The sequence below is a fragment of the Engraulis encrasicolus genome, chromosome 9, assembly GCF_034702125.1.
Source record: "Engraulis encrasicolus isolate BLACKSEA-1 chromosome 9, IST_EnEncr_1.0, whole genome shotgun sequence".
In the NCBI taxonomy this organism is placed as follows: Eukaryota; Metazoa; Chordata; class Actinopteri; order Clupeiformes; family Engraulidae; genus Engraulis; species Engraulis encrasicolus.
The window spans coordinates 32268735-32281801 of NC_085865.1; the positions used below are offsets into that span (position 1 = coordinate 32268735).

The following is a 13067-nucleotide window of genomic DNA, read 5'->3' on the forward strand; positions in this document are numbered from 1 at the left end:
AATTCTGTTTTTATAAAAATGTTACTTTTCAGGTGTCGGTGGAACATGCACTGACCTTTTTACTTTTCTCCGTTTTGTCTTCAGTTTGCTAACCCGGATTTCATGCAGCCGATTTCAGACGTGGTGGACGAGGTCATCCAGAACTGCCCCATCGATGTGCGGCGACCCCTGTACAAGGTCAGTGCTGAATTCACCAGCTCAATCTGCACTTAACCCATTGTGTCCTGGAGACACATATAGGCTGCATTCAGGTTCTTGAGATTTCAGCTGCTTTATTAAAAATGTGGGTAAGTTAGAGCTGAATGAACACATTCTAAGGCAAAAATGAGGGCCCTAGCTTTTAAATGCAACTTATTTCATGTTTGTATGTGCTTCGGAAGCTGAGATAAATAGGTTTTATTAGGCACTATTTCCCAAAAAGGGCAAGGACAAAATGGGTTAAACTGTACTTGACTATATGACCCTCTCAATCTCAAGAGGAATCGTGTCTTTAGCTTACATTTGCTAGAGTACAGTGCTGCACCTATGTCCTTGACTACTCTGGTAAACATACGCAAGACACTTCTATTTACCTGTGTGTTCTCTGTGGTGTTAACTACCGTACAGGCTGCTCTAACTTGGCTATGCCTTTGTTTGGCTCTACAGCTCTCTTTGCCTGTTTATGTCCTTCTTAATAAGTCACTTCAGATTGAAAGTGGTTGCTAAATGTAGCGCAATGTAAACACTTCCGTACCCAGCTAAGTGTTTCCACTCAAACAAATAATGGCACTAGAGAATAAAATCCAATTAGAGTGCTACCTGGAACTGGCTCTTTGTAGAGATGGGTCTTTTTGGTGGCGAAGTGATATAAATGCAAGGCCCATTAAAATAAAGGCATTTTAACGGCAAAGAGTGCCTTGCTATCCTACTCATTTAAAAATAATGACACTACTTTGAGAGGTATCCCTGTCAGTGTCAAACACGCATTTAGATGCCATTGACTGACCGCATGAGAGTACCTTTAGAGGGACAGCATAAGAGTGCCTGCTGTATGTCTTAATGAAAAGGTGAGGCCTTGATTCACGCTTGGCACTTCACACCATAACAGCCTTCCCCATGGCCTTGTGTCATTCACGTCTTATACTTGAACGCAGGTGAACCTAAGTAGAATGAAAGTGTTGATGCAATGATTCAAGTGCTCTTATGTTATCAATGTAAAAAGAACATTTAATATACTTTTGAAAAAAAATATTTGGCCATCATTTGCTTCACACAACTGTGAGCAATAATTAGATAAATAAAAGGTATGTTGTACCACCATTAATACTCAGACACATATTCGCAACTTAACCTCCAGTGAGCATTTTTTAATTAAGGCTTAGGCAGAATTTTACAGCTGCAGTTGTGCTTTTAGAATAAGACCTGTTTCCTCTGTTGTGGCAAGTGGTGCCCACCAGGGGTCAGTGTTGAGCCATGGTTCTGTGCTCCCCTCAGCTCTCTACCTGCTCTGGAATAGGAGCTCATTGCATGCTGAGAATATAACAGCAGCCTTTCACATCACTCCAATGAATCATGCAACACCTCTTGTTATCTGCTGCTCTTGCATTCCGTTGACCTTGTAAAAACCACACAGCAATCAGAACTTCAGCTCCATTCATGAAAATAATGGGCAAGAGTGGAAAAAAAGAATACCTTCCTCGCTTTTTCCTTGTGCTCCCGAAAGCATAAAGTTCCACCAAAACTTCTGGTAATTTCAGAGCAAAATGGTGAATTTGCAGATGCTATACTGACTTAATTTGCTTGCCGAGTGATGGGGAGGGCTCCCACTTCCACCAGACAGATTATCCATCATTTATACATTCCATTTGCACAGTTCCAATTATTATGCGCTAGCAATCTCATTCTGTCACCAATATTCAGATTTATGCTGTGCGTTTGACCCTGGACAAATGGTCACCCACTGCAAAGTTGAAGGCATGCAAAACAGCCGTCGCTTTCCAAGAATACAAAGTAACCGAGGTCGCAGACTTATATTGATGCATACCTACCGGAAATATAAATTACCAACACTAGGCATTCCAAAACAACGGGCAACCTTGCCCAAAGGCACTGAGTGTCGTTGCGGCAAAACTTTGTCATATATCAGAGGTTTCACCATAGACGTTAGTGATGCTGCATTGACATGAAAATGGCTAGTTAAATAACAACTAGCTGAAGTGAAAAGCTCTATTATTGCTCTGAGTGTTGACTTTGACAAAGCTTACAAAGCTGTGCCAGTCATTAATTGTTGTGTAAGGCCAGCGAATTACCTTGATAATTCCACAGACCTCTTGCCCTCACCCTTGCACATCTAATGAAGAGAAAAAAAGATGTCACTGACCGCGAATTACATTTGCTGTCATTTACCATATGGAAATACCCAAATCTGCATTTCATATCAGTTTCCTTTCCCTGTCCTTTCCCTTCTTCATCTCCACTCTTTCTGAAATTCAGGAAGAGATGTTGGAGAATGGCGGCAAAAAAAACATCTCAATTGTTTCAATGCTGTCCACACTGGCATCTGAATGTTTGGCAAGCCCATCGCGATTGTCTCAGCACGCTTTGACAGTAGCTGTGACGTATTGAATTCCACCATACATAGTCAAGATATTCCCTAGTCTCTTGTATACAAAAGCAATCAACTCTGTGTGTGTGTGTGTGTGTGTGTGTGTGTGTGTGTGTGTGTGTGTGTGTGTGTGTGTGTGTGTGTGTGTGTGTGTGTGTGTGTGTGTGTGTGTGTGTGTTTGTGTGTTTGTGTGTTTGTGTGTGTATGTGCGCACACGTGTGTGAGCCCTTCAAAAGGAACAGCTCTGGGACTCCAATCCAACACAACACAGCTTCTTCCCCTGTCATACCGACTTCAAAAGTACATAAAAACTCTCGACTGGTAATAAATAGTTATTCGCTCGTAAGATACAGTCAGTACCTCTCCTGGATCCACACAAATGAATGCTGGTAGTTGATAGAAGAACTATTTATTGCTGTCTTTTTTGCAAGCCAGTGTGGGACTGACTGTATATTTTAACTCTGCTCTTTTTATCTAACCTCAGCATACAGTACACACGCTGCATATATATCTCCCTGTCGGCCCCTTGCTCCTCACCCACAGAGACGATGAGAGCTTTTGCTGGGCCTTGGGCAAAGTCATCAGAGAAGGCCCCAAACCCAATACGTACCGTACCAATGTAATGGGGACACAATTCTGGGCCCCCCATCTCCCTGGGCCCAGGACAACATACCCGTTTGTCCCCCCTGTCTGCGGGCCTGTTCACCCACGCCCACTGCCTGTCTCGTAGGGTGAAATGAACGCCTCTCATCTGCAAAGAAATGATGCAGCGCTCCGCTCTCCTCTCCTCCACTATCGGCCCCTCTAATCTCGCCCGCTGACACCGATAATATACTGATATAGGCTGCAGGGTGCGGGGATTGATGGATGGATAGGGAGGTGGATGGATGGATGAATAGACAGGTGGAGGGAGAGATTGAGGGATGGGAAGAGAGAATCAACAGAGAGAGAGAGAGAGAGAGAGAGAGAGAGAGAGGGTGAGGGGGGAGGGGGAGACAAACAACAGAGAGAGAGAAAAAGAAGTAGAGAGAGAGAGTTGCGGAGGAGTGCAGGATGCATGGAAATGTGGCTATGTGGATGGACAGATTGAGGGAAGGGGGGAGGGAGAGAAATAGAGAGGGTAGAGGGAGAGACAAAAAACAAAAACGGAGAGAGAGCTTCAGAGAGAGATGTGAAGAAGTTCAAGATGCATGGATAGGTGGATGTATAGATTGACAGGTGTATGGATTAGATTGAGGGATGAGAAGAGAGAAAGGGTGTAGGGAGAGAAACAGCAGACAGAGAAATAAGCAAAGAGAAATAAAGAGACATAGAAATGTGAGTGCAAGATAAATGATTAGGTGACGGGGTGGATGGAGGGAGAGAGAGACTGAGGAATGGTAAGAGACTGGAAGAGAACAAGACAAGAGAGAGAAACATAGAGAGAAAGAGAGAGCGAGAGCGAGAGAGAGAACAGTGCTAGAAAAAGAAGCAACAGAGAGGGAGAGAGCAAAAAGAGATGCAGAGAAATGATGTCGCATTTCTAAACTGTGAGATTTGATTAGAGATGTTGTTGACAGGCTGCAGGACGCATGCATGGATAGATAGGTCTGATAGATGGATAGGCGGCAGGATGGTTGGATAGACTGAGGCACGGGAAGAGAGAGGAAACAGGGGGGCAGGGACGAAGCCACAGGAAAAGAAAAGCAAAGAGAGAGCAAAAAAGAGATGCAGATGAGTGCAGGATGCATGGATAAATTCTGGAAAGAATGGAGAGACAGAGAGTGAGAGTGAGAGAGAGAGAGAGAGAGAGAGAGAGAGAGAACAAGAGGGAGAAACACAGACAAGGACTGAGAATAACAGAAAGAGAAGCAGAGAGCAAAAAAGAGAAAGGCGAAGGAGTGATGTTTCATTCAATTTCACTTGTCTGGGTTTAATTTTTTGTTGTAATTTCGAAAACATCCATCTGGCCTATAGACAGCATCTCACCTCAGTCCTGTCTAAACCAGGGGATTCATCTCTTCACGCCCAGTTCGTTAGCTAGAGATTGAGTTCCCTGTTCTGATGACACAGGGATATGCTTTAGATCCCCTTGTTATCACGCTCCAATCAATACTTTGCCGAGGTTGCCGAAAGGCCCCCTCAATACTCCTAGCATACAGTAGTCTCCTCCCAGGGGAGCCGAAAGGCAGGGGACAAAGGGGTCCGTTATCATGGGCCCAGGGAGAGAGAGGGGGGGGGTCCAGAATCGAGTTGTCATTACATTGTATGTATTGGTTGGGAGGGAGGCCCTTTGAGATGACTTTGCCTGCCCAAGGTGTTAGCGGTCCTGCAATACTCTCCTCTAGTAATTACTGCGTGGGTTGTCAGTAGGATGTTTTTGCTACACACATCAGTGTTAATTTCGTCAACCATGACTATGACTAAAATATTTCGTCAATGCCCTTTTTTGATTTTCGTCATTTAGACTAAGACTAAGACTAAATTGGGAAGGCAATGACTAAAATATGACTAAGACTAAAATTGATTTTCGTCATTGTGACTAAGACTAAGACTAAATTTTAAAAAGCTGACGAAATTAACACTGGTATTAAATAAAATAGAGAAAAAGCGAACCAGTGTGTGAAGAAGTTTTATTCTGTACAATGTGATATATGTTAAAAAGAGAAGCAGTGTGCGGTGAAGTTTATTCTCTACAGTCAATGATATATGTTAAAAGTGTGTGGAGAAGTTGTGTAATGTACAGTGTTGACTAAAATGACGATAATGACTAAAAACTTACTAAGACTAAAATTGATTTTCGTCATTTAGACTAAGACTAAGACTAAATTGGGAAGGCGATGACTAAAATATGACTAAGACTAAAATTGATTTTCGTCATTGTGACTAAGACTACGACATAAATAAAAAAAAGCTGACAAAATTAACACTGACACACATGATGGCATATTAACATGCAGAGTAAGCTAGCATTTTCTACCCAAACCAGAGCAGCATGATAAGTTTATATATCAAATGTTTAGACGTTTCACTGGAGTACACTGGGGATGCAGGAAAATGGGGAATTTTGCCAGGTTCTGGAGAGTTATTCGTTTGAAATGTTTTAAGCGCATTGATTCACTGTGTGAGCCTGGTGCACCGATTGGATTTCATTTCATCAGGCTCCCATTTGCAAACAAGTCGTTTTTTGGAGTTATTTGTAAAAGGCTGTGGTGTGGTGCAACGTGAGAGCATGGTTTTCAGCTAGAGATGTTGTAATTCAGAAAATAAATACTGAGGTGTGTATTATTTTGATCTTACTGGTTGGTTTTGCAGCTGTCAGTGGCATGCCTAGTCTGTTTGAAACACCACAATTTTACAGTTGGTTTGGCCTGACAACCCTTCCACTATTTCATTCTGTTACTCTTGCACGTAGCACAGCTGCTAAGCTTTCTAAAGATATACACGCAGTGTGTATGTGTTGTTATCTGTAGGTTAATGATTTATTTATGTAAAAACGTATGGTCATGTCAATCTGAGCCAGCTAATGAGGATATCTGTTGTCACGTTCGCATTCATTAAACATGCTGTGCACTATTGGCCTGCGATGCTGTCATCACTGTAAGATGTAAACAATCCTCTATATACATACCGTACTGAACGCCTGCATTTGTCAAGGGATTATCAGCACAGGAGCTCTCTGCTGAGCGGAAAACATTGTCAAGCGCCCAGTTTTCACTGCTGCTTTCCCTTCTGTTGATTACCATTTATGTAATCAAATACATTTGATAGGATCATTCGGTAAGATTCTAATCCGTCATCAGTTGATCCAGTGAATCATATTTTATTTAGTAGTGTTTTGGTAATGTGTATCGATAAACATGTTTAAGTAGAGTGTGATATGGATTGATGGTAGCCTGGCTATTGCAACTACAGAGCTCTAGGAGCTTTGGTCTGGCCAAGCTGACGCAAGTTCTTAGATAGCAGGCTTTACCCACATCTATGAAATACTACAGGTATGATAATGGTCGAAGCTATCATCAATCAGACCACTCTTTTACTACGTGTTCATCACACATATTGTATAAAGCACTGATAATGGAAATGCCTTGCACTGGATAAAAAAAAATGTTATGAAATGGAATGTACAGTGCATAATGTATCTTCTGCCTATTGTGCACTGAATACTCTATCTCATTTCCATAGATCTATCCACAGAATTTATTATGCAAAATGCATTAATGACTTTTAATGTCTTTGAGCGACTTACACATGCACCACACGTTTTGCATTATGCAGTGATAAATGTGACTGTCTTCGTATGTGTTTTGCACATATTTTGTGTCTGCAGAACATCGTCCTCTCGGGAGGTTCCACCATGTTCCGCGACTTTGGCCGGCGACTCCAGCGAGACCTGAAGCGTGTGGTGGACGGCCGACTGCGCCTGAGCGAGGAGCTGAGCGGGGGTAGAATAAAGGTCAGAGGTCAACTTGTAGTGCACGCCCTGGGTCAAGGGGTGAAGGGGTAGAATAACAATCAGGATCATTCACACCCTGTTAACATGTGTATGGATATTTGTACAAATAAATTAGGGCCTTGGATGGAGATGGAGAACTCCGGAAATTCAGTTATAGCTCCCTGAAACAGATTTTTCTTATACGCACCTGTCATAATGGTATTTTTTGTGATCATGTGCCATGTAAATGGGAGTAAAATATATAAGCGGATAACAAATATTGGATTTGAAAAATATCCCCATGCATGCAATCAAGGGATTAGACATTCTGCCATGACTCAGGTGTTAAAAATTAAATTCTAATTCAGATTTAAAAATGGTAACCCTTAACATTACGGATCCCCAATACGGAGATAATAACTACATGGTAATTCTGACACGGCACAACTGTATGGCTTGGAAACCTGAAAAAGCACACATGTACAGTAGTAGAGATACTACATAGCTCATCCCCAGGGAAATGATAGGTATTATGTAAAGGGTGATGAGGTGTAAGTGCTGATAGTGAGCATCAGCCAATCATAAGGTCATAGGTCAAGGAGCAGGATAATGAATAGGGTCATTAAAAAGACATTTTCACCCGACACTTGGGGAAGGTTAGAAAACACCGAAAATATACACATTTACTCAGTATAACAGAGGAGTACTCGCTAAATACGTACGTACCGTATATATGCTAATAATCCCAAGACAAATCAAAGGTAAGTGTTTAAGTGTAATTGTGGTTAGTAAACGTCAAGAAACAGAGGGTTTAGGGTAGGATAATGATCAGGGTCACTAACAGAGTCACTGGTCTGTATGTTAGGAACCACAAAATACACACAGTTAAGATTCATTAGATTTTTTTTATCAGAGGTCAACTTCAGAGTTCAGAGTATCTATCAAGGTCATTAAGTGACATGAGTGTGTGAGTTATAACAAGTGTGTGAGTTAGAAAATTCACACATTTTATTGTAGACATTCTTGATTAGTGCCCAGGGAAATTCAAGGTAAGCGTAAATGTCAATAATTCAGAAGTCAGTAAGAGATGGTCTGGCTAATGTTCGAAAACAAGAAATGCTCACGTCATTACCTCTGCCAAGGAGGTTATGTTTTCGGTTGCGTTGGTTTGTTTGTCTGTTTGTCTGTAAGCAGGATAACTCAAAAAGTTATGCATGGATTTGGATGAAATGTTATGCATTTTGTTGGAAATGACCAAAGGAACAAATGATTAAACTTTGGTGGTGATACGGATCATGATCCGGATCCAGGATTTTTTTTAAACATTCTTCACCATTGCGGGACAGGGCAAATTTTGACATTCCAGTTTCTAACTCTTCAAAAACAAGCCTGAAAGTCTTTGGACTTAGAAAAAAATTAGGGTGTGACATAGTCAAATGTTCTAACAGCTTCCTTGGCGGAGGTCTGCCCTCTCTGAGTGCATTTTTAGTCTTAAAATTTGTTAGTGAACGCTACATTGTTGTACACAGTATTATTACTTATATGGATTCAAAGCTTAAAAATGCTGTTGCTTCTCTCTTCAGGAGCTTTGTGTGTTTGACGTCAATCAATAAGGATTTCATTTTTAATTACTGATATAGCAGCATTGAAAAAGAGTATTGTGAAAGGTGCTTTGTGGAGCCTAAGGCCTAAACCCTAAGAACAAGCTCATTGATTAGCATGGGAGAGACAAACACAATCAAATGGGGGAAAAAATAACACTGCTCTGAGAATGTGTTGTGTTTGCACACACACACACACACAACATTCCACACTCACACACACACACACACACACACACACACACACACACACACACACACACACACACACGCACACGGACACGCACACACACACACACACACACACACGCGCGCACACGACTATCCGCACACACACACATACACACACACACACACACACATACTCACACACACATACGGTTGCGAAAACAGTAGTTACTATGCCGAGTAGGGCACGGCAGGCAGGCAGCTGTGTTTACCTAGCCTTCTGACAGCAACAAGACTAATGAGATCAGCTTACAGAGGCCACTGATCCCTGCAGACGTGTGTGTGTGTGTGTGTGTGTGTGTGTGTGTGTGTGTGTGTGTGTGTGTGTGTGTGTGTGTGTGTGTGTGTGTGTGTGTGTGTGTGTGTGTGTGTGTGTGTGTGTGTGTGTTTCATATACAGTATGTGTGTATGCTCATTGGTGCATATGATTGTGAACACACACACACACACACACACACACACACACACACACACACACACACACACACGTATGTGAACACACATTGTTGTTTGGTGAAACTTTTGTTTTGGATGCTGGAGCCATCAGTCGGGGTTGGCATGGCAGCTCACCTGACCTGTGAGGTTTCATCGCTAGGTGTGGGTGGAGGGGTCACCTCCGAGGTGCCATATGCTGTGCGCTCCTCACTTTCTCTTAACTTTCCCCTCCTCCTCCTCCTCCTCCTCCTCTCCTTGCTCCTTTGTCCTCCCATCTCCTCTTCCTCATCTTCTTCCCTTTCCTCTCCTTTTCCCTCTTCTCATCTCCTGCCTCCTGTTCTTCTCCTCCTCCTCCTCTCCTTGCTCCTTTCTCCTCCCATCTCCTCTTCCTCATCCTCTTCCCTTTCCTCTCCTTTTCCCTCTTCTCATCTCCTGCCTCCTGTCCTCCTCTTCCTCCTCCCTTTCCCTCTCTGTGCACACATCCTCCTTCCCTCCCTCTTCCTCCCTCTTCTTCCTCCTCTCCTCTCCTCCCATCTCCTCTTCCTTCCTTTATTCTCATCCTTTCTCCCTTTTCTCCTCTCCATCTTCTCTTCTTCTTTCCTCCTCCTCCTCCTCCTCCTCCTCTTTGACACTTTTCTTCTCCCCATTTCCCTCCCTTCCCACTCTCTTCCTCCTCTCCCTCTTCCCATCTGCTCTTCATCCTCTCATCTTCTTGTATTTTCTACTCTTCTTTGTTCTCCTTCTTCATCTCTTCCTCCTTCTCCCTCTCTCTCCCTCTCCTCCTCTTCCTCCCCTCTCCTTCTCCTCCTCTTCATCACTTGTCTTCTATCCCTCTCCCTCCCTTCCTCCTCCTCCTCTCACTTCCTCCACATCTTCCCCTCTCCTCCTCCTCCTCCTCCTCCTCTTCACCTCTCCAGCCCAAGCCTCTGGAGGTGCAGGTCATCAGTCACCACATGCAGCGCTACGCCGTTTGGTTCGGAGGCTCCATGCTGGCCTCAACCGTGAGTAATTCTAACACACACAACACCACACAACACAACGCAGCCGCACACAGCTATACACACACGCACCCTAATGCTAACACTGACACACACAACACAACACAACACAACGCAGCACCACACAGGTATACACACCACACCACACAGCTATGCACACCACACCACACCACACAGCTATACACACCACACCACACCACACCACACAGCTATTCACACCACACCACACCACACCACACCACACAGCTATACACACCACATCTTACAGCTATTCACACCACACCACGCCACACAGCTATTCACACCACAACACCACAAAGCTACACACGCCACACCACACCACACAGCTATACACACCACACCACACCACTGGGCTATACCACGCACCCTGATGCTAATTCTGACACTGGCACACAGCACAGCACAGCACAGCACAGCACCATTCCATGCACCTCTCATTAAAAATGTTTTTACTTGCGTGCATAGGGCAAAGTTCATCAGAAGGGTTTCTTTACAGTGCAAAGTCCAGCAGAACTTGCTTCTTGCTCTTTGTGTACTGTAGAGATGATGCTCAACACATGATGCATGTAGTATAATCGCAATGTTTTTGATGGTGATGCTGGAACTTGGGTTGGAAATAAATGTCTGTTGTTCTTGCTACATGACCTGTTGCATTAGAGCTGTCAGAAAAGAAACACTGTTAGCCTACCAAAATATTTTCCCATTTATGAAATGATAACTGACCTTTCTGGTGAAAATGCTACAGTACACTTCATGAAGTGGAGTCAGGGAAGCCTTTACACCTAAATCTAAATGATAACTAAATGGCATGTAAAATAATAAACATGAATTTTTGTGTTTCTCAATGGGGGCTCTACAGGGCCCCCAGGGGATATAGGGGACCCCTAGGGGGGCGTTGTGAAGGAGACAGTTGAGAGGGGGCGGTGCTTAGTTGGGGGGGGTGTTCGGAGGCTTATGAGGAGGTCCAGGAGGTGATATTAAAAAAAAAAGGTTGAGAACCACTGATCTAAATGTATCTAATTGTTATCCATGTCTCCATGACAGCCTGAGTTCTTCCAAGTGTGCCACTCCAAGAAGGACTACGAGGAATACGGGCCCAGCATCTGCCGCCACAACCCTGTCTTTGGCATCATGTCCTAACGCCCACGCAGACCAGGACACACACACACACACACACACACACACACACACACACACACACACACACACACACACACACACACACACACACACACACACACACACACACAGACCAGGACACACACACACACACACACACAGGGACAGACAGACAGACAGACACACACACACACACACACACACACACACACACACACACACACACACACACACACACACACACACACACACACACACACACACACACACACACACACACACACACACACACAACCCTGTCTTTGGCATCATGTCATAACGCCCACGCAGACCAGGACACACACACACACACACACACACACACACACACACACACACACACACACACACACACACATGCACACATGCACGCACGCACACACCTGCAAGACCTGTATCACATCATCATCTGAGTGGTTCCTTCCCTTCCCATTCTTCGACAGTCTCGAAGCACAGCAGACCGAATGCCACGCATATATATATATTCAAACCCAACCACTGAGGACTGAGAATGAGTTTTCAAAGGTTTTGCACAAGAGCTGGATGAGTTGTTGGATTCAGGAGAGAGATAGAGAAAGAGAAAGAAAGAAACTGACGGAACGAAGAGGTAGCACACACTGAATGTTCAATGTTGTAAACACAACTTCAAGGGCAGGACACAAATGAAAACAAAACAAGGCAAGACCCAAAAACATTACACCCACACTGACAGACAGACAGACAGGCACACACACACACACACACACACACACACACACACACACACACACACACACACACACACACACACACACACACACACACACACACACACACACACACACACACACACACACACACAGTACACACTTGCACAGAGACACGCGGGGCTGGAGATGAATAGAAGTTACTTCAGGGGAAGCCATAGACTGATGGCTGCTGTCTTGCATCAGTTTACTCTCTTTGGTCTTGGGTCTTAGGGGGGGGTATTCCAAGAAGCCGGCTCAGTTCCAAACCAGATTAAGCTTACCAGGAAGTAAGAGATAAATCAGCTAATAAAAGACCCTTGAGTCCTTGTTTTCTTAGCGAGTCCGCCTTTTTCGCAATGAGGTCAAAATGTTCCATTTTGATGTATAAACGAGTACAGGTTTCAGTCCGAAAATCATAACAGAGCTGTGTAGGTTTATGTCTATGCCACCAGATGTGACTTAAACCCGCTTCGAATGCATCAAATTGAAGGTGTCTGACGTCATGAGAAAAAGGCCCATTAGCCTCTCACTGTGATATCACACAAGTTCCTTTTTGAAGCAAAGCATTTATACACAACCACTGGGGCCTATACTACAAAACAGGTTCAGGAGTAAACCAGGTTACGTTAAGAGGTAAATCACCTAATAGAAGAGCCTGGACTCTACATTTTCTTAAGAACATGAGGAGTCCAGGCTCTTCTATTAGATGATTTACCTCTTAACAAAACCTGGTTTACTCCTGAACCAGTTTTGTAGTATAGGCCACTGGTTTCACACAGGAAAGAGTGGCGTCTATATGTACAGTACATGTTTACAGTATATTAAGGGATGAAACTTATACCTGCTTTGAATGTGTTGAAGAGTTCAGTGTTGGTAGCTTCCGGACATCATGTGAAAAAA

At 43.7% G+C, this 13067-nt stretch overlaps 1 protein-coding gene across 1 annotated transcript in view; it reads left to right on the forward strand.

Annotated features, from left to right (window-relative positions):
* The window catches only part of actr3b (actin related protein 3B), a 44647-nt gene extending 31875 nt beyond the window's left edge, over positions 1-12772 (forward strand). The window contains exons 10-13 of the mRNA XM_063206936.1: positions 85-177; positions 6894-7019; positions 10180-10263; positions 11326-12772. Of these exons, the coding sequence (XP_063063006.1) occupies positions 85-177; positions 6894-7019; positions 10180-10263; positions 11326-11421 (399 nt within the window). The 3' untranslated portion in view covers positions 11422-12772. The remainder of the gene's footprint in view (positions 1-84; positions 178-6893; positions 7020-10179; positions 10264-11325) is intronic.
* Positions 12773-13067: the final 295 nt, after the last annotated feature.